The sequence below is a fragment of the Syngnathus acus genome, chromosome 3 (genome assembly GCF_901709675.1).
Source record: "Syngnathus acus chromosome 3, fSynAcu1.2, whole genome shotgun sequence".
Lineage (NCBI taxonomy): Eukaryota > Metazoa > Chordata > Actinopteri > Syngnathiformes > Syngnathidae > Syngnathus > Syngnathus acus.
The window spans coordinates 6,192,393-6,220,287 of record NC_051089.1 but is presented as its reverse complement, the minus strand read 5'-3'; the positions used below and the strand labels follow the sequence as shown (position 1 = coordinate 6,220,287).

General features: G+C 42.9%; 2 protein-coding genes across 7 annotated transcripts in view; one reads left to right on the top strand and one right to left on the bottom strand.

Moving 5' to 3' along the window:
- The first annotated feature begins 43 nt into the window (after nucleotides 1-43).
- Nucleotides 44-26,702, top strand: trpm7 (transient receptor potential cation channel, subfamily M, member 7). Of its 6 annotated transcripts, none has more exons than XM_037247751.1 (44): nucleotides 44-233; nucleotides 4,555-4,634; nucleotides 5,959-5,997; nucleotides 6,663-6,870; nucleotides 6,998-7,211; nucleotides 7,487-7,611; nucleotides 7,686-7,857; nucleotides 8,062-8,236; nucleotides 8,329-8,452; nucleotides 8,764-8,836; nucleotides 10,275-10,375; nucleotides 10,827-10,961; nucleotides 11,045-11,098; nucleotides 11,184-11,324; nucleotides 11,414-11,548; nucleotides 11,697-11,974; nucleotides 12,061-12,289; nucleotides 12,825-12,980; nucleotides 13,074-13,217; nucleotides 14,095-14,223; nucleotides 14,298-14,549; nucleotides 14,782-14,956; nucleotides 15,152-15,284; nucleotides 15,565-15,743; nucleotides 15,882-16,014; nucleotides 16,183-16,922; nucleotides 17,013-17,327; nucleotides 17,756-17,829; nucleotides 17,920-18,016; nucleotides 18,093-18,172; nucleotides 18,409-18,446; nucleotides 18,839-18,867; nucleotides 19,086-19,139; nucleotides 19,266-19,310; nucleotides 19,500-19,565; nucleotides 19,816-20,099; nucleotides 20,187-20,269; nucleotides 21,378-21,583; nucleotides 21,666-21,717; nucleotides 21,904-22,010; nucleotides 22,226-24,848; nucleotides 24,919-25,019; nucleotides 25,474-25,682; nucleotides 26,001-26,702. In XM_037247751.1, the coding sequence occupies exons 1-41, from the start codon at nucleotides 231-233 to the stop codon at nucleotides 22,300-22,302; spliced, it is 5,934 nt and encodes a 1,977-aa protein (XP_037103646.1). In that variant the 5' UTR covers nucleotides 44-230; the 3' UTR covers nucleotides 22,303-24,848; nucleotides 24,919-25,019; nucleotides 25,474-25,682; nucleotides 26,001-26,702. The 6 variants fall into 6 exon arrangements, with proteins under 6 accessions (XP_037103646.1, XP_037103649.1, XP_037103648.1 ...); XM_037247748.1 differs by lacking the exon at nucleotides 44-233 and adding an exon at nucleotides 2,982-3,768; XM_037247750.1 differs by lacking the exon at nucleotides 44-233 and adding an exon at nucleotides 2,983-3,768 and having other exon boundaries at nucleotides 18,093-18,169.
- Nucleotides 26,387-27,895, bottom strand: part of bcl2l10 (BCL2 like 10) — a 3,218-nt gene continuing 1,709 nt past the window's right edge. The window contains exon 3 of the mRNA XM_037247768.1: nucleotides 26,387-27,352. Within this exon, the coding sequence (XP_037103663.1) occupies nucleotides 27,224-27,352 (129 nt within the window). The 3' untranslated portion in view covers nucleotides 26,387-27,223. The remainder of the gene's footprint in view (nucleotides 27,353-27,895) is intronic.

Sequence of the window (27,895 nt, the reverse complement as noted above, 5' to 3'; positions counted from 1 at the left end):
GCCATGTGACAACTGAGAGCTGGGCTGGCTGACTCAGCCGCTCCGTCACGCCGTCACGTCAGTCTGGAGTCGCACAATTATGAAAAAGCAACCTTCCGTTGGAGCTGCAGCCGAAGCGGATCTCTCCAACGTCCACCGGGCTTTCTCTCCGAAGCTAATAACACAGAGCACCGCCGATAGATGGCTAGAAGCCACGACCCAGCCTCCCCTGAGTCTCAACGGTGACGAGAATGGTAGGTGGCCGCTTTCCTCATTGCGTACCCCGCTTGTGAGTAGGTTTTGTCAGCTTGTCAAATTGGCGCCGGTGGGTCGTCGTGACAGCGCGGTTCGTGAGTTGCACATCCACCCGTGCACGCGTTTGCCTTTTCGGCTCGAGATGATTATCCCTTTGTTTGTTGACACTCCGGCTAATACGCTGTAGCGTTTTAAAGCAATTTAAAGGCTCCAGCGAGAAAATCCCCACGCGTGCCCCCTCCCCACACACACACGTGAGGCACAGCAGGCTAAGTGGCTAGCTTGGTAGCGCTAAATGCTAACTAGCTTACAGTAGCAGCCCTGGCGTTACCGGTGGTCTCACTAACATGGATTTTCCACCGCAAATACTGACAACCGTAACGACATGTTTGGGTGTAAGACGAGTTGTCATGGCGGTCGTCTCTCGGACAAGGGGACACCCGATTTGATTGGACAATTTGTTCTGTCACGGAGGTCGAGAGGTGCTGACACCGCCGTAGGAAGCATGCACTCCCGCCTTAGACCCTTCGCTTCGGGCACTTTCCAGGCGTTGACTTGATGCGATTGACATTGTTAGAGAAGTACCATAGGATTGTAGTACATTCGTTAGGCACAAATTCGCGTTTTTTTATGCGAACATATTAGCTATTCGCTGAGAAACTCAATTATCCATTTGCTATTGATTAACCCCTGTAAGATGGCACCAATAAAGTCTTGTGGAATTAATAGAAAATGACTTGTGCTTTGACACACAAGTACCCCAAGATACGATTTTTTCAAATACCCCACTTTATTCCTGAAGTCTGTTCTGCAGCAACCAGTGTGGGAGAAAGTTCTGTTAAGAGACTTTCCTTAAAAAGTCTCCCATTGGCGATGAGGAGTTTTGCTTCGTGGAGCGTTTTTTAATGGTTCTGTTCACTCCCTTTTCTAAGCTATCATGACCCCTCATTGTATTAAAAATGGTCTTGCACGCCTTGGGAGCTTGTTACGCTGCTGGCGGTTGTAAAAACAAGCAGAAGTAGTTGAATCTTTTAACTATAAGAACATTGTATTTGACTGGCTTTTCCAGATGAGGAAAAAGTGAAGAGAAATAAAACAGAATGTAAGGACAAAAGATGGTGATGATAGCCAAGACAAGGAAACCATCATTTTCTCACAGCGGAAGCCTGAGACGGTCACATGCCCCAGCTTACCACTCAACTGGATGAGGGTCACTGGATCGAGTTTTGGACGACATGTGAAGCGCTTGTCCGGAGCGTTGCGCACTCGGGTGATGACGTTGCAATGCGTCCCCTCGCGTCCCCTCGCACTACACCAGACGTCACCAACGTGGGCACCAGGTAGCCCACAGGGCTATTCTAAAAATCGTAATGGGACATTGTGATATTCTAGGAATGTTTTTTAAAGGGGACTTCTAAGCAGAGCTTAGTACGATTGGCTGCTTGCAGAGTTGAATAAATTGCCAAAGATTAAAATCTGGACGCAGAGCCCCTCTTAATTTCCAATAGCATCATAAATCTGGAGGAAAAATACACGATGTCTTCTTTAAAGCTCGAGTAGGTTGAACCATACAGTTTGCATTTTATGCTTGTTTGTCATTACTGGATGTGATCAGCTCAGTTTTGTAGCCTCTGAGCGGCGAGTAATCTTGCATCACTCGGTTGTGCTCTTAGGTAAACTCTTGGCGCGAGTGTGTGTGTGTGTGTGTGTGTGTGGGGGGCTGTCTGTTATCTCGCACGCTAATCCATTTACACCCTTACACACACACTTGCTAATTTGAAGATGGCTGATAAAGTTCTTTCCACTGGCCTTGAACAGATTTTCGAACAAACTCGGTCACAGCCTCACACATGGTTCATTTTCCACTCCAACCAGTGTGATGAAGTGAAGTTTTGGCTTCCTTGCGTAACCTGCCAACTGAATCGTCATATTAAAAGAGCTTGTCCAGTAAATCTTAAAATACCGCACATCATTTGCAGTGGCTCCAGTGTTTAACGAAATGTTTTCCAACGCTCGAAGAAATTCCAGCGCTGGTTAGCCCTGCTTCTTATTGGCCCACATTCTTGTTAGCTTGAGCTATATAGAGAAAGCATCACAAGATCACGTCCTGTGCATCACCAGGATGCACACTTGCTTGAAGCTATCGCAGCGAGGAGGGCATGGCGTGCCACAGTGCGCTGCCGAGCCATGGATGGCCACAGGGAACAAGTGCTTGAGCTGTCACGCTTTGGTCTCATGACTCTTCCAGTGGAACCCTTCCAGAGGCTTCAGTTTATTTCCCCCATCCATTTTTTCCCTCTTGATATTTAATCCCAGCAGCTCAGTGTAATTACAAAAAAACCTAATACAAAGCCACTGCTGGCATTTTTTCTAACTCTGTTGACCCGGAGATTGTACTCCACCTGTTTGTTCTGTTTGACAAATTAGGAGCACAAAGACGGCAAGATTTACAATATAGACTCGACGGGTTGCGGCAATGAATAGAATCGCCCTCGAGCCATCATAACAGGTTGCGCTGCTGAGGTCAGTGGTGAGAAAACAAGAAGAGCAAAAGCATCTCTTGCTTCGTGGTCGCTGCTTTTTTGGGGCTCCATTCTTTCCATTGAGGACAATTGGATTGTCTTCTGTCACTCTTCACCACTGTAGTTGTGTGCACGAAGACATTGCTCCCTCAATTCAATTTGACTCAATTATGCGGATGTTGGGTTATATTTCACTGGGCAAAAAAAAAAGATCATAAAACTTTTATTGCGCTGAGTTTGGGAAAATGACAAAGGGGAAGAGTGAGTGAGGAAGCATAAGTGTACGTGTGTGTTTTTGGCAGGGCGTCCCGAGAGCTCCAATCTTTTGTTGTCTGACATTCTCAGGTACCATGGTTACAGGTTAGCCCAGCTCGATCCGGTTTTTAGTGCTATGCGAGGTGGATTTCATATCAAACTGATTTCCCTGTATCTATGATTTATGGGCATAAGTATTTATCGAATCATTGATTAACTTCAAGAGATTGGTTCTTGATATAGTTACAGTTTTCAATATGTGGATTATGACGGCATGTTCATTTTCTATTTAGTCATCAATGACTAGAAGCAAATGAGGACAAGAGGACGACTCTTAAAAGTATGCACGAGTGTCACAGTAGTTGTTTATCATTGAGGCCTCTGCCCATCGACAAATCCTGTCCCACATCACCTTCATCTGGGCCTCTCACCCTGGTCTAACATCTACTTGCTCTCAGACACATTCATCTGCCTCCCGAGAGACACTTCTTACACATTAACTGTCCGCGGCACAGTTGTTGGGCCCCCGCATCTCGCTGATGACTCAGCTTTTAACTTTCGGCCAGATCCGTGCGCTAAATGCAGGACGTTGCGCCAAGAAGCTCTGTTTAGGCGGAGGACCTTGTGATTTGATGATCGTTCTCTGAAGGCAGATTGGGGCATTTGTGGTTTTGGTCCGGGAGATGCATGAAGGAGCATTGGGATGTTTTTCTACAAAGCCCTTAAATACAGAGATGAAGACGAAGAAGATGGTCAGGTATGCTATCAAGTGATCGGGTGTTGTTTTCTTTGGGGAGGGGGGGGTGATGCAGATTTTACTGAATCAGCAGGACCTCAGTGTGAAGCTTCCAAATGCGCATTTTGAATCCGATCCAAATGAAAATCTATCTTTCTTAACATTCAGCAAAGATATACGAATCTTATGGGTTTTTCCATCATCAATTTAAACTGCAGCCAAACCATAATTGGATTAGTGTGCTACCTTGATGAAATCTGAATTCAACTTTGTTAGAATTTACAACTTTTTGCTCTGCATACACTTTGAAAAGTAGTTCCAACAACATACGATTTGCTGCTGAACTAGATAAAATTTAGATACTGGTAAATAAACATAAAATGCATCCACATGTGGACTAAAATTTAACTTGCTCAAAAAAAAAAAAAAAAAAAAAAAAAAAAAAGCAAAACAGCCTTTTCACTTCTTGTTCCAACTTTGTAAGTCTGGTCTTTGGACTTTTAGAAATAGTTGAAGTGCTTTAACGGATTCTTTGCGTATCCTGGGAGGGATTAGTCCTTTTAATCCTACTGAGGGTCTCCCAAACTCCACTGTCTGGAAAAATAACATTAATTAAACATTCTCGGAGTAGAAAACCTTGTTTTGGGAATTAAAAAAAAAAGAAAAACATGCTTATCTTTTCAAATCTACATTCATTGGCTGACACATGTAAGCTCATCCAACTGTTGATCTTAATTTTCAATTGTTCAAATGTTGTCATTTTTCAGCACTTTCACTCCCAATATTTCTTTTCTCTTCTCTTGTCAGTCCCAGAAACCCTGGATAGAAAGCACTTTCACCAAGAGGGAATGTGTGTACATACTTCCAGTGTCAAAGGACCCCCACAGGTATGTGTTTGCTCTCCAGTCGTGAGCCTGGTGGTGGTCGCCGTGGAAACGTTGTAATTGTATGGTGTGCGTGTTAGACTCAACCCCCACTCTCACCGTGGTTGCATGAGTCTGCTTCCAACCTTGCTTTTTAAACTCGCACTGTAATTATAACTTGATGATGTTTGTTACCGTCCTCTCGGCTCAAGTGAATTTAATTTGGTTTTATTTGCCAGCCATGTTTGACCTCCACCAAAAACCATGAGTTGAATTTGTTTTTTTTACACAGAATTTGGCCAAAAAAAAAAAAAAACTTAATATAACCAATTTACTTTTAGTGTAGAGGCTAGAATGTCAGGAATTTGTTAAATATGCAAATGCATTAATAACACTTTGCTTAATATTGCAGTTAATAATGCCATAATCTGAATAACAAAATTCAGGAAGACACAGGAACCAAGAAAAAAAAAAAAAATTCACCATGTAATGTCCTTTGGGGATGATTTGGAACAATGTTTATAATATAGAACATTGTCATTACACATGTACTGTGTATACCAAGACTTTAAAAAAAAAAAAAATTCTTCATCTAATATCGTTGGATTCCAGTGTTCACTCGCTTTGTATGATAAATCATCTCCGTTTCTAGTTACTCTTTGTAACTAATGTGCATTCCTCGACCTTCCGGCACAGTTATTCTTTTTCTTTGTGTTTTCTTTGTAATCAATGATTTTCCTACACTTCCCCTTTTTCTCCCCCAGTGCATGTTAGCGCCCATACTGCCATTGGATTTGTGAACTTTGAACCATGGCCCACATTTCAGGCTGCGGGCGAAATATTAATTTGGCAATATATCATCTCATAATCATGTCGTTAGGTCATAAATCGAGACGCAAGTTCATAACTGGTATCACTGCGTTGTTAAAATTAATTGTGCTTGTGGAATTGGTTCGTAGGACTACAGCTATGGATTTTGTTCGCAATCAAATATCCTTCTGAAAAATCTAGTTATTGGAGAAAATGCAATCCTTGATTTGGTTGTAGAGCAATTCTGAAAGAGTAGAAAAAACTTGATTACGTTGTACTTAATAACAAATGACCAATTGATGTCCTTTTTCAGATTAATCAATAGTTTTTATTTCGTAAATTAACATAGCGGCAGACTATATTTTACTTGTCTTCAAACATTTGCAATAAGACAGTTAATTGGATTCCAAAACTCCTTTTAAAGGTCCCAACAGCTGAGTTGAAACTCCTCTCGGTGGAATTCTTGCACGCCCGTTGTGGTCTCTGTTCCAATTCAAACCTTTGAATGCTTCATGTCATGTGTTTAAATTCCATCTAGATGCCTTCCAGGATGCCAGATCTGCCGACAGCTCGTCCGGTGAGTAACGCCTCTGTCTTTTGTTTCCGACATTCTCTGGTCGGACAAGATGAGCTCGTAGAGAATCTCTGCTCCCCACAAGCAGCCTCAAGGCAAAGAGTGTCGTCATTGTGCCGAGCAGAAACCCGCCTCAGGAAACAATTAGCTTCCAGGCTTTGTGATCCCACATTCTTTGCTAATGATAAGATAATCACCTCATGTTGCCCGTTAATTAATGCTTATCGCCTCAGTAGTGAATAAAAGATAAATAATGTCAAAATGACTGTGTTTATATTCATTTCGGGTTGTTTTCTTTTAGTAGAATGCTATATACTGTAAAAAAAAAAAAAAAAAAGATTACAACGCTCACTTAAAGTTCTTTTAGGTTTGTTTTCTTTCATAGGCCCAAAATAGAAAATGAGACAACACAATCATTAGTCAAATGTATTCCAATGTTGTCAAAGTCAATTCATGATGGACACTTGATTTGTTGTTTTATGCCTTCTCCCTCTGGTCGTTTTCTAGCACACAAGACAAATAACAATGCAATCATTGAGTATGCTCGATCAATTTAGCGCAGTTGCAAGAAGCTAGCAAAAAGCTTGAAACATTTGTTCTTGAAAGTCAAATGAATGTGTTGGGTAATTGTTCCTGATTTTTGTTTTTTTAAAACGTGTGCGCTTCAGGTGCTGCTGCGGGCGTCTGGTGCGGCAGCATGCCGGCTTCACAGCCAGCCTGGCCAACAAGTACTCGGACGTGAGGACGGCTGAGAGCGCCGGCGGGCCAGCGCCGGAGCTGGAGGAGTGGTCGGTGGAAAAACACACAGAGGCCAGCCCCACTGACGCCTATGGTGTCGTTAACTTCCAGGGAGGCTCGCACTCCTATCGAGCCAAGGTAGGGAGGATGACTGTACTAACTCTGAGTAACGCTCTACACTGTAACTCTGAGTAGGAGAGTATATTTGTCATTCGTCACCTAGATTGTGTGAGATTATTTATTGAGCTTCCTCCTGTCTGTCCAGTATGTGCGCTTGTCCTACGACTCTCGTCCGGAAAGCATCCTAAAGCTAATGCTGAAGGAATGGCACATGGAGCTTCCCAAGATCCTCATCTCTGTCCACGGGGGCGTGCAGAACTTTGATCTGCACCCTCGCATCAAGCAAGTGGTGGGCAAGGGTCTCATCAAGGCAGCTGTCACCACGGGTGCCTGGATCCTCACCGGAGGGGTCAACACAGGTTTGGAGATATTGTACTTCATTTCCAGTCTTACGTTTTCTTGACACATCTTAAAATATATTTTAGCATTGCTTAAATGACCAGATATAAATATCTGTTTCTGTGCGTGTGTTGGTCACACGAGCAACTATGTGGTACGTTGGTTTTGCCCAGACTGCCTTTTTTGCTGCATTCCTCCAAAATACCACTTTTATAGGAATGGTTAAAGACTAAACGTAAGCTGCCAGTCAGTAGTCATAAAATCCCTGGGGGTTCTTTGCATTGCTCTGCCAAAGGTGTAGCAAAACATGTCGGTGATGCTCTCAAAGAGCACTGCTCCAGATCATCAAAGAAGATTTGCACTATCGGTATTGCATCCTGGGGAGTGATCGAAAACAGGAGCGACCTCATCGGGAGAGACGTAAGACGCGTGGCATCATATTGCACCGTGTCCACAAACGAGAACCTTCACCTTATTTTGCGATGTCCCCGCAGATCATCGCTCCATACCAGACGCTACTCAACCCTCTCAGCAAACTCAATGTTCTCAACAACCTCCACTCGCATTTCCTCCTCGTCGACGACGGCACGGTGGGCAAGTACGGTGCCGAGGTCAAACTGCGGCGGGACCTGGAGAAGCACATCAACCTCCAAAGAATACATGCACGTAAGAGCCACACAATAGGACACACACGTTCGAGGCCCACCTGCAAAAATTAAAATTCACGTCAAAGAGCGACCCAATAGAATATATACTTTCATTTCATCCCGCCCACACAGCTTGAAACACATTTAAACTTAAGACGCTCTTGTTGAACGCAAAATGTAGTAACTGTCCACTTCTCCTTTGCCTTCTTTCTCATCCTCGCAGGCATTGGTCAGGGCGTTCCTGTTGTGGCGCTCATCTTCGAGGGCGGTCCCAATGTGATCTTGACCGTGCTGGACTACCTTCAAGAGAGCCCTCCCGTCCCGGTGGTGGTGTGTGAGGGGACCGGCCGAGCCGCTGACATACTGGCCTACGTCCACAAGCAAACTGAGGAAGGCGGGTAAGCAATGTCTGATTATATTTTATTCAGTTTATGTTTCCTTTTTATGGTGCTTCTAAGCAATCACTATATGGCACTGTAAATTGCCCCAGCCGCCTACCAGACGGCGTGGAGGTGGACATCATCGCCACCATTAAGAAAACCTTCAACTTCAGCCAAGGCGACGCCATTCATCTTTTTCAGACTCTGATGGAGTGCATGAAGAAAAAGGAATTGGTAAAGTGGTGCAATAGCGGAAATACATTCTTGATTCCATCACTGGACACTATATTAGAAGGATCTGCGTTGTTTAAATAGGAGCTTATCAATAAGGCTACCTTTTCCAAAAAAAAAAAAGCAGAGGTAAAGAAATGTGGTGGTTTTCTGAAAAAAAATGGTTACAGTTATTAGATATTTTTTTTAGCACTTTAAAACAACCACCGCTAAATCCATCTGATTCAAATTTGCCATTGACCAGTGTTATTCAACAAATATTAGTATCTATGAAATTTTCCTTGATGCTGAGCGTTGCGTTTCTTCAAAAACAGATCACCGTGTTTCACATCAGCTCCGAGGAGAGTCAGGACATCGACGTCGCCATTCTCAAGGCCTTACTCCAAGGTAGGACTTCTTCCCATACGCTCGCTTTCCTTTTCTAATAATAAAGACATATTTCTGCCAGAATACAAGTCATGTTGATTTAGTGTTCATCTGAAGCAGAGAAAGGCTCTAAGATTTCAGGGCTCTGCGGTGTTTTTCTTCTGTTATTGATATGCTTTCAAAGCAGTTTGGCCCAGTTTGATTTGAAAGAGATCGCTCTCCGTCCCTGTAATCTCTTGAAACTCAGTTAAGAGTCAATTCAGAGACACAAAATATGTCAAAAAAACTCAAAAGGTTTACGTGATGTTATGGAAGCAATTACGCCTACCTTAGGGAGGGATTCCTTGCCCTCACTTTATATTTCGACTGCAGGTGAGCGATCATCTAGACTGAAAAGTCCACACAAACAAATATTTGTTAGCGCGAAGTGTGTTCTTGCTAGTGAAACAGTAACTTATCCTCCAAAGGACCCTGAGCTTCCATGTTGCCTTGCAACAGGGCAAAGAAGTCAAAATGGACAATGTTCCTTTTCATTGTGATTTTAGTGAGTAAATGAGTCTTTGGATTTTTAACTTTCCCATATCTGCGCATACTCTGTATGAATAAGCATAAGAAAGCAATTGGACATGTATATATCCTCATTGTAAATAGAAAAACTTAAATACAATGAGTGCCCAAGTAACGGTTAAATTCACTTTTCCTCTTTCCGCTTTTGGGTATTTATGACACGCCAGTGTTTAGCAGACATGATGTGTAGTGGGAATTTTGTGGGTGGTTAAATCATCACTGTCGCCGCAAGTAGAAATGTTGTGCTAGTGGGAATAATGTTGCCAGGAAATCATTTTGAGTCACATTGCCATTACGCACACAATCCGTTTCAAGTCCAGGAAATATAAAGCAATTAATTAATCAATCGGAACCGAGCTGGAGCACTTAATTCCCCCGTGAATCTTAACTCTATCTTATTACAGACATGTTGCTTTATTGTATGCATCCAACTTTGTGGGAATAGTTTGAGAAAGACTCTTTTCAAGCAAGACGGCTCGATTGAGTCACTTTCATGACCTGTAGGTGTACGTACAAGCAAGGAGTCCCAATACTTTTGTTTCAAGCAGAGTAGGAGTGATTTAATTTAATCTGTAATCCTGTTAGCTAGAGCACAGGACATACTGTACACTACCTTCCTTGGAATTGCATTTCTCACTCGAGTATGCGTCAGGGACCAAATTGAGTCGACAGAAATTTGATAGCTTTGATGACTGAAATGTTTATGCACAACTGAAATGCTCTTGTATGGGGGGAAAAAACTATCTGTAGTGAGCATGACAGCATTTTAGAAGTGAGCACTTGACATTTTGTCACGAGCATAAAATAATTCAATAGTGTGAGCGTGAGTGGCACTGCTGAATGATGTCTGGCGGCCCCTTTTATGAACGCAAATCGAACGTGTGTGTTTCAGGCACAAATGCTTCTGCCTTCGATCAGCTGGTCCTGACCCTGGCCTGGGACCGCGTTGACATTGCCAAGAATCACGTGTTTGTGTATGGACAGCAGCTTTTGGTATGTGTGCGTGCACGTGTATTTGCTTTGCTTCGCTTTAGCCTCAAACCTTTGGACTGGCCCAAAATGACCATAGAATCTCAAATGACCACACTGGTGCAGTCTGAAGAGCCCCGGGGGCCATGAGCAGCTTGTAACATGAACGCTTATTGCCGTGGTCATCATAGGCTGACCTTGGTGCTGCTGTTTATTTGGAAACTTTGGCATTCCGTCTCCCTACGAGATCACATTTATTTTGATTTTGGTGGGGAGCTGTGTCCCCCACCCCATGCAAAATTTAAGGAAAATATTTCTTTTGTGCTGTAAACATTTTCGTTTGTGCTGCAACGGTTTTTAAGTTATGATTTGGCTTCACGCAGGTGTGTCTTTTCCCTGTTTTCTTTTTTTTTTGGCGGGGGGAGGGGGGCGTTATCATAAGCTCATAGCCTTTTGTTTGTGTTTGTGTGTGCAGGTGAGTTCCTTGGAGCAAGCCATGCTGGATGCACTCATAATGGATCGAGTGGATTTTGTCAAGCTGCTTATTGAAAATGGTGTCAGCATGCACCGCTTCCTGACAATCAATCGTCTCGAGGAGCTTTACAACACAGTGGGTTATGAAACAGGCACAAGTAAAGAACCGGAATGTTAGCAAATGATCGTTTAACACTTTTCCACTTTTGTTTTTTTTAGAAACAACCTCCCAACAATCCAACTCTCCTCCACCTGGTTAGAGATGTCAAGCAGGTCAGCGGAGATCATTTTTCACTTCCAGAGTACGAGTCAATTCAATCTCAAGAGTGTTGTTTTTTTCCGCTTTGACTTTTCACAGAGCCACTTACCTCCAAACTACAAGATCACCCTAATTGATGTGGGCCTGGTTATCGAGTACCTGATGGGCGGGACTTACAGGTGCAACTACACAAGGAAACGCTTTCGAATCATTTACAACAATCTCCATGGCAGCAATAGGGTGAGTAAGCCTCCACTGTTGTACGCTAGTTATCTTTTACGCCTTTCTCCAAAACAAAATCATTGTTCCCCCCGTGTGTGTGTGTGTAGAGGTCTGGGCGTCACCCGATAGGCCCGGGCTCTCATTTGAGGAAAAGTCATGAGTCATTCAGCATGAATGCTGATAAGAAGGAGAAGACCAGGCACAACCATTTCATCAAGACTGCACAGCCTTATAAGCCCAAGGTAAAGAAAACTTCAGCAGTCCCTCACAATTGCAAGTCACTATCAAAGCAGTCACATCCTGTACGTAGTTAGTGATACATTGTTTTGTGTTATTAAAAATAAACCCAAATCTGACACCTCTGCTGCTCTACCGGGCCCCCCCTCTCAGTTGGAGTCCACCAAAGAGCAAAATAAGAAGCGCAACAGGGAGGAGATCGTGGACATCGACGACCCGGAGACACGGCGCTTCCCCTACCCGTTCAACGAGCTGCTGGTGTGGGCCGTGCTCATGAAGCGGCAGAAAATGTCGCTGTTCTTTTGGCAACACGGCGAGGAGAACATGGCCAAGGCCTTGGTGGCCTGCAAGCTCTGCCGCTCGATGGGCTACGAGGCCAAGAAGAGTGATGTGGTGGACGACACGTCGGAGGAGCTGAAGGAGTACTCAAAGTAGGTTTGCTGACTAAGCGACATTAAGGAAGTCCAGTCATTAAATGTCAGATGCTGGCCTGACAACGATTTCGGGTGTTTTCCAGTGAATTTGGCACGTTGGCGGTGGACCTGCTGGAGCAGTCCTTCAGGCAGGACGAGACCATGGCTATGAAGCTGCTCACCTACGAGCTGAAGAACTGGAGCAACTCCACCTGCCTGAAGCTGGCCGTCTCCTCGCACCTGCGACCCTTCGTGGCGCACACTTGCACCCAGCTGCTGTTGTCCGACATGTGGATGGGGCGGCTAAACATGCGCAAGAACTCCTGGTACAAGGTTCATGCTCCATCTTAGATTTTTAACCCGGGCTTGTTTTTCTAATGAGAAGTTGTCCTTGTGACTTCTTAAACCATGTGATGGCTCAAACCCAGAAAACTAGTGAGCCGTGTTTGGTCATTAGATGACCCCCTTCGGCACTGTGATGTCATTTTCAGCAAAATGGCCGCCCCCTTGGCACAGCGAACACCCGGGAAGCGCCGACCCCGTGGCGCTTTCCGGTCACATGACTGTGCTAGAGTAAGCGTGACGTGTACCTCTGCATGCAGGGGTCCCTCCTCCCCCTGACATGTATTCATCACTTCACCACAATGGGAAAATGAAATGAGGAAAAAAATAAATAATGGATTTGGTTGCTTGATTCTTACTCCACAAACACAATATTAATCTGCATTCCATGTTTAGATTAGTTGGGGTGAGAACATAGAACATAAGAAATAATTTTTTTTTACTTGGATTTTATTGTTGTGCATGCTTTGAGACGAGCAAGAGGGGCAAAATATGAGAACCCACCTACTTGTGTGTTTGTCGCCAGGTTATCCTGAGCATTTTAGTGCCTCCTGCCATCCTGCTGCTGGAGTACAAGTCTAAAGCCGAGATGGCGCACATCCCACAAAGCCAAGACGACCACCAGATGACCATGGAGGACAGCGAAAACAACTTCCAAAACATGACCGATGACATACAAATGGTCAGAATCACGCAGTGAATCTCATCTCATGTTTTCATTGCTTTCTTTGCTTGTGTTTGTTTCCCATAATTCATTTTTTTATTTGATTTGCAGGATGTATTCAAGGAGGCCAGGTCCATCGACCCTACGGACACAAAGACTGACATGGAGACGCACGCTCGCTCCCGAAAGCTGCCATTAACCAGGAAAATCTACGCTTTCTACCACGCTCCCATCGTCAAGTTCTGGTCCAACACGGTATGCTTACTCCATGTATTCAACATGTGATAGATCCTATTAAAATAGAAACAACTTGGATCCTCCCATTATTTCCAGTCTAAGTCTTGAGCTGTCACTTTCATCTTTATTACAAAATTTATGACGCAGATACTAACCGAAGCTATCAGTCTTGCGGTACTTCAATGCGATGCAGGAGTAGTAGTCAAACAATAATGACATAAGGGACAAGGTGCACACAGTCTTATCAGACACCCAGATGCACATGCTTTGGATATTCACCGCTTAATGACTCCCATAGAGGATCAATATTCCCACAGCACCTCTTCATGGAAAGCTCAGGGATTGTCACGCTCATACAATGACTCGTTGCTGATTATTTCATCTCGTTTTTGCCTCGGCAAGCCCGAGGCCAGTTCTCTGTTACACGGGGACGGATTGCCACTTGTTCACCACGATAATAACGAGCAGATAACATCATCGAAAGTGCTCATTAACATATCTCAGATGCCTTCTGGCATACTGACTTTCATGCGTCAATGGCAGCACTCCGAACCAAATTTAGCTGTCAGATGATTGCTTGATTTCCAAGCACTTAACTACTCAAGTGTTTTGGTTCGTGTGTTATTTAAAAGTCCACTTAGTCCGTGTTGTATCTGCTATATCAGTTCAATCCTTTAACAATCTATATGCTAATGATGCTACTTTCCCACAGTCCCAATTATTTGACCCCGAATTAATTATAGGAAAAGTAACATTGGGACATTCCTGACTGTCATACCAGTGTGAAGACGAGAAGATAAAACAAAACGAAAGATCCAGTTACTCAACCTTATTAATTAATTAATTGATTGATTAACTCTGACCCTACCTTATTTGAAACATTTTGTGTCCTCAGCTCTTTTATTTGGGGTTCTTGATGCTCTACTCGTACGTTGTCCTGGTAAAAATGCCCGAATTGCCGTCTCCTCAAGAATGGGTCGTCATCCTATACATCTTTACCTCAGCCATCGAGAAGATTCGAGAGGTACCTCCGTCAATAGAGTCTTAAATCGTTGCCTTCATGAATGAACTAAAGCGAAACGTTTGCCTTCTTTGCAGATGTTCATGTCAGAAGCAGGCAAAATAAGTCAAAAGATAAAAGTGTGGTTCGATGACTACTTCAACGTCTCCGACTTCTTGGCCATCGTGTCCTTTTTCATTGGCTTTGGTTTGAGGCTGGGCGGAGGGAAAACCTTCGTCCCTGGCAGGACAGTTTATTGTCTCAATATCATCTTCTGGTACGTGCGACTCCTCGATATCATGGCCGTCAACCAGCAAGCTGGGCCCTACGTCATGATGATCGCCAAAATGGTGAGTTCCTGGCACAAGTTCCACTTTCTACCACATTTTGAGACACTACTCATGCTTCCAACTGGAAATAATATCAAATAAGTCATATTTATGAAGTGTACGAGCAAGGTAATATGATGCATTCCAAACTATTTCCATAACAAGGTCTACATTTTTATTGGTCAGAGTAAAATGTTTGAGGCTTTGTGTACAAAGCGGCCTTGTCGGTCACGTGCTTGATTCCCTTTCATAGGTGGCCAACATGTTTTACATTGTGGTGATAATGGCCATCGTCCTGCTCAGCTACGGCGTTCCCCGCAAGGCTATCTTGTACCCGCACGAAGAGCCAAGCTGGACGCTGGCCAAAGATGTGGTGTTCCAACCATACTGGATGATGTATGGAGAAGTGTATGCCTATGAAATCGATGGTGAGGATGGAAAGGGAGATACGTTGGATGTCTTCTAGAATTGTGCTTCAGATAAAGGGTTTTATAATGAGCAGATTTGGACTCTAACAATTATAGGTAGTCGCATCCTTTGAGTTAGATGTAGTTGAATGTTTTTTGGTTTTTTTTTGTTGATATGTGTATGTACATGTCCCGATAGGTTCTTTTTCTTCACAGTGTGTGCTAACAACAGTGATTCGTCAGTGAAGAGCCTGTGCACAGCGGGAGTGTGGCTGACTCCTCTCCTCCAAGCAGTCTACCTCTTTGTGCAGTACATACTCATGGTCAACCTCCTCATCGCCTTCTTCAAGTAAGTCCACACACTTGTTCACGCTTCCAAAATTGACAACATATATAAACAAAAAAAAAAACACATTCGCAGGAAATCAAAACAAAAATGGATGACAACTTTACAACGACCACATTTTTCTTTCTATGAGCTTCTATTAATCAATAAACTAATGCAGTGTACAAAGGTAACATGTAGCCAAAGCCACAAAATGATATAGTTTCAAAACAAAATGAATGCCCTATTGACCCCAACCAGTGTGTGGCCAAAAGTGTGACAGCATCCCCGTTCTTTTCTACAGTAACGTGTATCTACAAGTGAAGTCCATCTCCAATCTGGTGTGGAAATACCAGCGCTACCACTTTGTCATGGCCTACCATGAGAAACCGGTCCTCCCTCCACCTTTCATCCTCCTGTGCCATATCTACTCACTCTTATGCATGTGCAGGAAGAGAAAGGAGCAAAACACCTACGGGCCAAGTATGTCTCTTTTTTTTGCACCGAATAAACAGTATCACAACTAAACGGCATGCCGCGGAGTGAATCTGATGATTTTTGGGGTTCTTTGACTAGGGTGAAAAAGTCACTTTTTTTTTCCCCCCCTTCTCTTCCCTTCAGAGTTGTTTCTCACAGAGGAAGATCAAAAGAAGCTTCATGACTTTGAAGAACAATGTGTGGAGACGTACTTCCACGAAAAGGAGGACCAGTTCCACACAGGAAGTGAGGAGCGCATACGGCTCACCTCTGAAAGGTACAACCTCTAGTCCCAGAAGATAAGCGGCAAGTAATGTTGCAAATAGAGATGGTCAGCTTTACATTCGATTATTTATTGGTTTATAAACAATAGCATCTCAGACGCAAGCACTGTTGGAGTCTGGTATGGTCTTTGGGAAAATCATTTATTTGTGGTACTTTTCAGAGTTGACACCATGTGCATGCAACTGAAGGAAGTGGGCAACAAGGTCAACTTCATCAAGCGCTCCTTGCACACGCTGGACTCCCAGATCGGTCACCTGCAGGACCTGTCCGTCCTCACCGTGGACACCCTGAAGACGTTGACGGCTCAGAGGGCGTCCGAGGCCAGCAAGGTCCACAATCAGATCACCCGGGAGCTCAGCCTCTCCAAGAACATGGTTCCCAGTATTGTCCCCGTTGCGACAGACACTGGCCCCCACTCCAAATCCTCCGTGATGGGGAAGCGGAACTACCTAGGCTCGGCGAACATTGCAGACTCTCTTTTTGGGATTGGCGCCGGGGGCTACGGTACCGATAGTAGTCGTAGAGTCGGGCCAGGCCCCTTAGCAGGACCAGGGCCAGATCCGAGTCCGGAGAGAAGGGGCTTGCTGGCGCTCAGACACTATGCCGCCGAGGCTGGTTCCTCCGGCACCAGTGCCTTTGTCCCAAGTGCTGCGGCCATTTCCCCTCCGGAGCCGCATTCCCGGGGCCACTCCCTCACCCGCAGGAGGCTGACCCGTCCACACGAGCCGGAGTATTCCGACTCGCCATCCAGCCTGCCCAACGTGCCCTCGCGTGTGGCACACTTTCACATCAGCAGCACCCCCTCCCAGCCGAGCGGCTCCAGCCACCCGGAGCTTGCTCTGGCCGGGCCTTACCAGCAGACGCCTGACAGCGCCACTGTCGAGTTTGGGGCGTTCATCGGTAAGTATGAGAGAGAATCTGCTATCGCTCCAGTGAGGAGCGAGGACGATGAAAACGGTGCGTGTCTGTATCCCACTGTGGTGGTTGTAGCTACGGCTTCGGGCGCTGCTCGGCCTGCCTGCTCTCCTGCTTGCTACGCACAGTCTGGCAACGCACAAGGGTTAGAAGGACGGGGGGGCTGGGCATCGGGGTATGTCAATGAGGCTTTCTGCGACGACGAGGGCCGGACAGCTTCTCCGAGTAGATGCCAAACACACACTCGGAGCAAAGAAGATAGCGTCACCGCTGCCGTGACAGGCCGACGGCCCCACGGACGAAGGAGCAGAGATGTTTCTCCGCCGCCAGGCTCCTGCTCTGAGGGTCAAAATTGTGACGAGGCGATACATGCGGAAGTGCAAACAAGAGGTTTGAGTTGCGGGTCGCATCTGCCGGGTACTGGCATCTGTCCGCTCCCAGATCGGGTGCCGTGCAGCTTTTCCTCCCTTTTGCTGTTCTTCTGTCCGTTCTCACTGGTTCCGATGCGGTTCAGATGTTTTCAGACATGTTGAGGCCGCTTGCATGACTTGAAGATTTTCAGGATACCTTTGATAGGTGGAGGCGGGTTCCGGGTTCTGATGAGGCTCGTGTGTTTTGATGAAGTGTGGTGATGGGATTTTCCCCTTTTTACTCTTAACCGTGTCTCCACAAATTGAAATATTTTTGAACTGTTACCTGATGACGCTTTTCAATGGAGGAATGTTATATTTGATTGAAAAGTGGGTTTGGTGGTCAAATTTAACGAATGGAGGAAAATTTGATTTGTCATGGCTCACACAATGCTGTTTTGCTTTCAGGACATAAAGACTGTTTTGATCCCCAGGGCTCGACGCCCAAAGATACCCCCAGCCCACAGCACAGCAAACAGCTGGTCTGTCTGCCTGTCAATGGAAAAAAAAACTAATAATAATAATGAAAAAAAATAAAGTCCTCCTACCCTTGTCTGCTCACGTGTTCCCAGGTTCAGCCGGAAGGACAAGGTCATATAAGAGCAGTTAACTCCTATGCAGGTTTCACAGAATTTGACAGGAGTCCTGCTTTTCTCCATCCCGATTCAAGTAGGTTCTCATGAAAACATCAAACATCACAAAACAAGTAGATTTTTCTTGTTTACACTCGTGTGTCTGTCTGCAGCTTTGAGGAAGAGGGATCGTAGCAGAGTCTCAGCTGAAGACATCCTCTTCCATGAGGATCCCCGGGGTTCAGTGCCGGTAGGAAGTGTACACCCTTTGCTAACCAAAACAGCAGGATGTGAACAATTTCTCACAAAAAAAAAAACCACTTGTAGCCCATCAATATAAAACAATCAGATAAAATACACTCGGCATGCCTTTTTGTGATTCATGCTTAAGTTGCTGTGCAAAATAATTTATTATAAATTAAATTGAATTGTCATATATCAGGTCATAAACTGAGATCGTGCTGTTCTAACTCTAATTTTCTCTCTTAGGAAAGAGTCCAATTCAAATCAGCCCAAGCAGGCAGCCTGTATGTATCCTGTTTTTACTATGTATAATTATATTGTGGGTTTTTGTGTGTGTGTGTGCCCATGTTGTGTGTCTATATGTATATTTGTGTATCTGTTATACCTATTTTATTTTTTAAATCTCAGTTTTAAAAGACAAAGGCCAGAACGTTCATGTAGCGGTATTATGTAACAAGCAAAAATATCATTGTTTCAGCATATTTGAAATGAAGTTTTCATAATAATTACCTTTGTCATATAGCATACAAGCAGCAAAGTTCACTTGAATATCAACAGTGAACAAGAATACCACAAGAATTGTGTCAAAGAATTTTCAGTTGCATCCAGGCCAGGGAAAGTATGCATTTCGTTACCACTTTGTTTCTAACGAAACTGGCGTTGTCTCCCCTTGCAGCCAACCCCCTGAGGAGGACACATTAGCAGGTAAAAGTTTCACTCTTTCACCATCTTTTTAGTTTCACACATTCAGGTTCTGTCTGGATCAGCTGGTTCTGCTGCATAACAAATGACCCATTGTCGGACAAATGCATTCAAGACGTGACGTTATTTTACATAACTATAGTTTTCACTGCATTTCTTGACTTGTGGTTTAGGAATGCTAGTGTTTTATTTCCCAATTTAGTACTTTTGTTCTGTTTTAGCTCCAGTCTCTCTCCGCACACCTCGCCACACCCACCTTGGACCCAGAAAGGATTGTGAGTAACCTTTTGTCCACTTTTAAGACTTACTTACGGACAAACGGAGCGACAGATGTCACTTTGAAAAATGCTGACATACCAGTACAAGCTGTACCTTTTTTTTCCGTTTTCTGCTCTCTGCAGCAATCGGGTCACCTTTCAAGCCTATGGAAAACTACCAGTACTCAGGTAGGCTTCTGGATGAAATGCTGTTATTATTAAGGCCGCTTGCCTCCTTTTTTTAATTTTTTATTTGTTTTTATCAATTACTTATTCATTTATTAACGTGGTACTATTATTACTTATTATTAGAATCATCTTTAAAATAAAAAATCTTTGTGTTACACTGATGTGATTTACAGTTTGTTCTTTCTTCAGCTGTTGAACGTAACAACCTGATGCGGCTGTCACAGAGCATCCCCTTCACGCCGGTGCCCCCTAGAGGTGAGTGTTTGCACGCGGACGCATCATGTGAGGTTTTGCAAACAACACAGTTTATCAAGGGCGGGATTATGAAACCAAATTGTGATTTCTGCACCTCCCTCCCGTGCTCTGTGTACTGTCATCTTTGTCAACATTACGTCACGCATTTACAAACAAATCGTACACTTTGGAAAACATTTCAGAAATATTCTGAAAGGCTTATAGAGCGTAGTTTTTAACCTTATTTAATTAGTATGTTTGAACTGATCAGGAGAGCCGGTGACGGTGTACCGCCTGGAAGAAAGCTCGCCCAACACCATCAACAACAGCATGTCTTCCTGGGCCCAGCGAGGCCTCTGCGCCAAGATCGAGTTTCTCAGCAAAGAGGAGATGGGCGGCGGCCTTCGACGGGCCCTCAAAGTCCTCTGCACCTGGTCCGAATATGACATCCTCAAGCCCGGCCACCTGTACATAGTCAAGTCCTTCCTGCCTGAAGTGGTCGAGACCTGGCAGAGTATCTACAAGGAGGACACCGTTTTGCACCTTTGTCTCAGGGTACAAAACACAATCGCGCTCAAAGGCAGTGCACTACAAATGTATCCGTGTTTCAGATTGGATTTGTTGTTTTCTATGTGTTTCCAGGAAATTCAACAGCAGCGAGCAGCGCAGAAGCTGACTGTGGCCTTCAACCAGATCCGACCCAAGCCGATTCCTTACTCGCCAAGGTAAACACGGCCTCATGGGACTTGAAGAGAGGAAAAGTTGATCACCTAGGTTCTGACATTATGATACCAGAGGGCTGGGCGATGTATAAAGTGGGATTAAAATAAAATCTCAATTTGTATCGATATTTGCTCTTTGTTGATAGAACAAGGCAAATCTGATCATTTGTAATAAACAAAATGGTCACAGATGAGGTGAGGTCGCTTATGTCATTGGTAGCCACACTGACAAATTTCGCAACTATGACTTCCTGCTATTAATTATCACAAAGTGCAGTATTTCTTTAACGAACAAGGCCGCTATTTGTTACTCAAATCATTTTGTGATAGTCACGATGACTCTGCAACAAACAAGTTTCTCACCAAACGAGTTTAACAAGGTGCTGGGTTTTTTTCCCCCCGTCTCATTATTTTGCCGCCGCCCTTTTTGTTTGTACTTGATCTAACTTGCGAGCTACTTGTCAATCTATGTATTTATAGTGCGTGTTCTTTCCAAATATTAAAATATATATATATATATATATATATATTCAATATGCGTCCCACACCACCACCACATTTTATGTTGGAGCCTCCAAAAATAGATTACCAAACAAAAGATGTCTCATCCTCATTAATTGTAGCAGGTTTTGCCCTCAAGGGTGAACAAAACAATCTTGTGAGCTGCTCCACCTCAACCGTTGCCGAGCATGCATATTAAAGTGCGTTCCCATAAGCCTTATTCTCACTGAGCAGCTGGTTTTGACGCTTAAAGACAAAAGAAAAGGTGCCTTTCAGGTGTCTGCGTTCCTGTTTAGACAGAAGCTGTTGAGGTGTGTCACATGCCACTCTGGAACTTGAACAAATTTGCACCTATAGACAATTACCCAATGATAGTGTCATGTCGAGACTTGTAGAGAGAAGAACTCTGAGTACCCGGAGAAACACCACACAAGCTTCGTGAAAACATGCAAGCCCTGACATGACATTCCAACCATGAAAATTATAACTGTGAGGTAAACATGCTAACTATGACGTGATTACGCTCCACAAAATGATCAAAAGCCAAAAAGATTATGAAAATCCCAAAGGCATGTTTTTAGATGTGCCACCATTTCTGGTTTGCATGCAGGTTCCTGGAGGTGTTCCTCCTCTACTGTCACTCCGCGGGCCAGTGGTTTGCCATCGAGGAGTGCATCACGGGCGAGTTCCGCAAGTTCAACAACAACAACGGCGACGAGATTGCTCCCACCAACCTCCTGGAGGAGACCATGTTGGCCTTCAGCCACTGGACCTACGAGTACACGCGCGGCGAGCTGCTGGTGCTCGACCTGCAGGGTAACATCGACACGCCTCTCGCTTGGCACTTTTTTTTTTTCTTCCTTGAGGCTCTTATTACATTTCGCCTCTTTCTCTTCAGGGGTCGGAGAAATTCTGACTGATCCGTCGGTAATAAAGAGCGGCGAGAAGGGGTACGTTCACGTCTGTCACATGAACCACACCAAGACCTTAATTAAATGGAAACCTCTATTAACTTGACCTAAAAATAAATGTCATATATATTTATTAGAATGGGTTGGTTGTCGACGTGCTTTTGAACAGGGCTTTATTTGTGTCATGTTTCTTTTTCATTTTTGTTCTATGGCGCCTGCGCACAGGTCTTACGACATGATCTTTGGACCCGCCAACCTGGGTGACGACGCCATTAGGAACTTCCGGGCAAAACATCGTTGTAACTCCTGCTGCAGGAAGCTAAAACTTCCCGGTGACCTGTTCTGCACTCATGTTTTGAGCATACGCAAATTCTGTTTGAACATTTAATTCAGTAATTCTTTAACATACCACTAGAGGGCGCCTCCACCCGACACTTTGAATTGCTATTAATACTATACTATATACTATAATATAATATAATATAGCCAGCCCTGCATGACATTTTAATGTTCAAGTGTTTTATTCAATGTTGGCGTTGTGGTTTAGATCTGAAGAGGAACGAGTACACACCTGAGCAGGTGTCTACCCGAGGGGCGGAGCCAAGGAACCGCACCAATCAATGAGGCTAAAGACGCTGTGATCAATCAATCAACTGGAAATTTCTCACTTGTGTTTCCATGGAAACGGCCACATGCTGTGTTAAAAGATTCAATCATGTTTGCATGCGCATACATGAGTAGGTACGTGAATAATTATTTATTATTGTTTGATGTTGCCTTCTTTTACCATATATATATGTATATTACAAAAAACATGAAATCAAAAGTGCATTGTATACCTGTTACAGCAGCATTGTTATTATTCTAAATGTTGAAACATCTTGTATCACTGCTTTTTATCTCCAAGTTTATGAAACCATGTTTTGAAAAAATAACTTTAAAAAAAAAAAAAAGGGCAGATTGCAATGCAAGTTTTCCAGGCGTCGATCGTGTTATTTTATTGCAGAAAAAAAAAAAGTGTGTCCGCCCTCGCTAGATTTTGTTGTTCCTAAGGTACGATTGCATTCTTTTTGTCATCACCTATCAATGCGTGCAGATGGATTAAATCTAGTGTATCTTATAGATACTGTTATCTGCATGAGCACGAGCTTTGTCATCTTTTATCCAGGGCACACTTTACTGTACATGTTTTGTACTGAACTTCATTTATAACTAATAAAATCACAAACAAATTTACTGTGTCACGTGGTTTCAAAAAAAAAAAAAAAAAAGAAAACATGGTATACCAGTTTATATTTTAATTTTCCTGAAAAGTGTGCAAGTCTTGTCCAGTGGTACCATCCTTTTTGTCCAGACCTGTTCCATAAGCTTCATGGTTTCTTTTTTTAAATAATTCTCTTGAACCATAACTCAAAAGCAAGATCTCATTCTAATCTTATTATAGCTTTTGTTGATTCTAAGTTCGGTTAGGGGTTACCAATGTGTTTTTTTCCCCCCATTAACAGAGAACTATGAACAATTTTGTCCTTGTGTATAGGCTACTAGGACATTTTGGTCTGTTGATGAATTTAGCAGCTTCGTTGCTCGTACCAGCGACTACGCCCAAGTTGTTTACTTGAGCTGACATGAACTGTAATGTTGGGGTATTTAAAAAAATGTTGAATGCAGCCTTCCCAAACAAGGCACATAATGTACTCTACCCAAAAAAGTTCACTCATTGTTTTTCTTGTAATGGAGAGCTCAACAAAGATGTTTCCCCCCCGCCCCCCCTCCCCACCAAACTATGCATAAGTAATCTTTTGACAAGGCGTTCCTTTATGTGGCCAGTGTCTTTTACCGGATGACCATAGTGAAAGTGAAAGCGTTTCCAACTTTCTTTCACTTTCTAAATGAGCTGCAAGGATTCAGACCACCTCATTCCTGTCACAAATGCAGATAGTTTTTATTACCCTCTTTGGACTTGTTTTATATGCCCTGCTTGTGTCTCATTGCGCAATATGCAAAGTTTCACGGGAAAGTTAAACACATTTTTCCAATATTTCTTTGTGCAGCATTGATATACTAATGCATAGATATTGATCATATATATACTGTAAATAGAATTATGTTTATTACTTTTTTGTTTTTATTTGTATTTTATTTTTGATTAAAAATGCAGGTGCTCACTGGGGTCAACATCATTTAAAAAATATATTTTCATATATTTATTATTAATCATTGGTTTTGGGGCAAGAGAATCCAAACTGTTGTTTTTTTTACTGCTTTTTGTTCACTGTTATTGTTTTTTAATGTATGTTTTGTTGAGAATGCAGCTGCATATCAATCAAATATTGCCTTGTGATTTTTTTATTTGTAATCATAATTTTTTTTACATTTTTAATTGACAAATGCAGATTCTGACTTTGTAGTAAGCCAATCCTTTAATGTATTTAATTTCTATCTATTTGTTTATTTATATTTACTTGGCTGGGTTTTTAAAATGTTACTGTGGTGCCTTGAGATCTGAGTGAGTCGATTCAAGTTTTTAGAAATACAAGCTGTCATTCGGACTTTGAAAGGGGAAGGATTATTTGAAATATGAGTTTTGAATTGTAAGGGTGCTCATAGAAGGAAGTAAACTTGTATCTCGTCTCGACGCACCACTCTATTGTTTTTTTTCTGAGTTAAAATAAGAGCTCATTTAAGTGTTTGGTTGCACTTTTTAAAATGGAGTTATGTCAATTAAATACTTTACATTTAATTACATTTGCATTCGTTTTTAATTGCAAGTTTTGTTTCTTAAAAAAAATTCATTCACCAAAAGATTTCTGTTTCTGCATTGGAGGTTTTTTTTTTTGTGTGTGTATTAACAAATGCAGACGTCCAAAAAGAGGAAGCAAATAAGCACACTTTGTGCTTTTTTGTTTCAAGTCTGAGTTGATGAAAATAGGAAATTGCAAAGTGGCTGATGTCACATGTTGATACCCAAGCTTGGCTGACCGGTTGTGCAGCAGTTACCTCCCACTGGGTGTGTTTCATTTTACGATAATAAAAGCAAGTGAGACGGAAGTGACTTTGCGTTTTGCTCCGTTCTCAACAAGAATCTGCCTGACTCGTACTGCTCGTCTATCAGCCCAACGGACACACCCGCACAAAAAAATCAAAATGCATCACATTGAGGTCGAGTACTGGTGAGTTGTCCTTCTTATTCAGGTCAAGTGTTTTGTTGTGTTGTTCACACGTTTTGTTGTTGTGTTACAGCGGCAGCTGAGGGTACGCCTCGAAGTACAGGACACTGAAAACCATGCTTGAGTCACGCTTTCCGGGCGAGCTCCAAATAACCGGAGGCGTTGGCAGGAAATGTACTTGTCCTTGTTTTTGTCTACCCCTTAATATAAATCACTTATTTATTCATTGACCAATGTATTGGTTTGTTTGAATTCTTTCTGCTCCAACTCAAACGAGACTCTAAAATGTATATCTAAGTAAAAAGTGTTAAAATTGCCATTAAACACCTACGAAGTGTAAATGATAAATGTATCTTCTTTCAATTTATTGAAGTTGCTACAAAACAATATAGAAATACAATTATATATATTGGATGTAAAATTTACAGAAAGAGCCTTTATAGAACCAAAAAATATCATTTGATGTTAGTGCTATATTACTGTATTGAAAGAGAAGTTGACAATTACATGGGATGCCAAAATCCACAATTTTAAGAACCTTAAATTAACAAGATAAAGTTAAAATTTGATGATTAAAACATGAAGCGCTATGGAATAGTAATAATAATGATAATCAATTTTCCCTCAGCGAGTTTTGAGGTGAAGATGGACGGAGATTTGATCTTTTCCAGGTTGAAGACTGGGGGCTTCCCAACTGATGACAAGGATAAGGTGAGTGACTTTTACACACACAACATTCTTAATTATTATCCTGCAATAATGTTACTTGTGCACGTGTGTGTTCGTGTACCCAGATCATTAAGTTGATAAAGGACAAGATGCAATAAAGATGAGACGGTGAGTGACACTACAAAACAAAAACTTCCCCTAATTGTTTTCATACATTGCATTGACACATAATGTACATAGATTAATGCAGTTATCATGCGATGTCACTTAATTAGCCTGCAAATGGTTTGTTCATTTATTCCAAATAATGTATTGTTCATCTGTCTGTGTGTGCAGTAATGTATGTACAGGCAGAACAATTATAATTAATACAATTATATTTATTCATTAATGGATGTGTGTAATAACAATATAGATCGACGAAGCAACAACTGTACTCATTCTTTACATTATATTTGATTTTGGTTTCTTCTTTTGTGGCCACAGAAAAGCACCAGAGCATGATGGGAAAGCCTCCGAGGGGCCGGACATCGACTGTCCTTCTATTGATGACTGTGCGCGCTGAAACGACAAAAAAGCGTGACACACGATGCCTCAGAAGGCTGTCTGCTGATCTGGAATCTGTGGAGCTACTCCCATCATTCACGCTGGTTTACGCTAAATATAATCAGCAATAGGGGACGGCATGTAAGAAATTTGCTCTAATTTGATGCAACAGCAAACAAAAAGTGCATTTTTGCTTGGGGATCACAATTCAAATCATCAGGGTTGCTGCTCAATTCACGACGACTCAGTAGATAATAGCACTGATCATGTTTTGGGTGTTTTGTTATAAACCACATCGGTGCTAGCTCAATAATGGACAAATGCTATTTCTAGAATATCTTTCCCCCTTTTTGCCCTGTGGAGACAAACGTGCCAGAGTTAGTTGCTGGATAGTCCTAAATTTAGGTGATAGTTGCACTTTAAATGGTAGATGAAAACAAAATGATTAGTAACATTAGTAATATTTTTTAGTAGATATTTCAAATTAAAGGGGATTATCTATAAAACAATTGTAAGAGTGTAAATTTTAAATTGGAGACTGGGGCGCCACATTTGCTGGGGCCGGCCTTTAATCGCATAATGTTTGTGCTCGTCTGTCTATTCAATCAAATAAACTGCCGTAATAAAACAGAGCTGGTGAAATTTTAGTTTGACTTTTTATTATAAAATGAGTGACAAATAAATACAACCAAAACAATGTAAAAATAGGTTGGAGGCTCGTTCTGAAATGTCATTGGTCCCTGGCTTTAAGGAAAAAAAAAACATTTCAAAAAGGAAACATTTTACAAATAGCACCATCATTAAATGGCCATGCCAGCCCTGCTGACCGGGCCAGACACAAACACACAATTGCACACGCATCCAAACAACAAACCAACCAAAAGAAGATGAATCCCGTCTAGAAAAAAAGTGTTTCGTTTCATATAAATATAATATATTAATTTACACGTCGTAGCAAAGAAAAGGCTGTCTTTACCGACCCAAGTGTTCATGGTCACTGGCTCCAACGTGTGTCAAGAAGTTGTACAATTGCGTGGGGCAATGGCTGCGTGGTGAAAGTTGAAACATTCAGCTGCCTGATTACGCAGCATTGATGTCAGAAAAGAGATCTATTGTAACAGGGAATCGCTAAGCCAACAGAGAAATATTGTAACAACTGTGCGTTAGCGGCCTAGGAGGAAGGTGAGGCCGGCGAGGCCCACGCCGGCCACGGCCAGCAGCGCCGTCTTCATGGACACATCCTGGTGGGACTGTCTGCTGCTACTGCTGCTGCACGACTTGCAGAAACCCTCCTGCAACATGACAGACATGACATTAAGTTCGATGATGGAGTGAAGGTGGAGTGACAGTAAATACTCAGCAGAGGGCACAATTGAAGTTTGACACAATTGTGTATGTACCGATGTATCTCTCGCTTTTTTCCTCTCTCACTCTCATTTTCTCTCTCACTATTTCTCTGGTTTTCTCACCCTCTCTCCCTTTCTTTCTAGATAAAAAGAAGACAAAGGGCATGTCCACCTGTTGTCGTCATGTACACAGCTGCTGCTTTGTCTCATGACAAGGACGACAACTTTAGTGCAACCCCCCCCTAACTCACACACACACACACACACACACACACACATAGACACTTAGGGACACGTGCATCCATGTGGCCGAGTTGCCTTTGTGGCAGTTGAAGGCAGCTGCTGCCAACTCAATCCAGGAGGGGCCTGTGTGCGTGTGTGATCCCATTCATAAAAGCAGTGAGGCTAGAAAAGACGTCTTGATTCAAATATAGAACATTTCCCAGTAGCCTGTCCCCAAAAACGCATCTGTCAACAAGTGGTCTATCA

What these genes read in the sequence shown, in the direction of transcription:
- trpm7 (XM_037247748.1), top strand. Translation starts at nt 3,715, where the DNA reads ATGTTTTTCTACAAAGCCCTTAAATACAGAGATGAAGACGAAGAAGAT. An exon ending in GCATGAAGAAAAAGGAATTG is followed by an intron (nt 8,453 to 8,763) that starts GTAAAGTGGTGC and finishes CTTCAAAAACAG; the next exon opens with ATCACCGTGTTTCACATCAG. An exon ending in CTCCTCATCGCCTTCTTCAA is followed by an intron (nt 15,285 to 15,564) that starts GTAAGTCCACAC and finishes TCTTTTCTACAG; the next exon opens with TAACGTGTATCTACAAGTGA.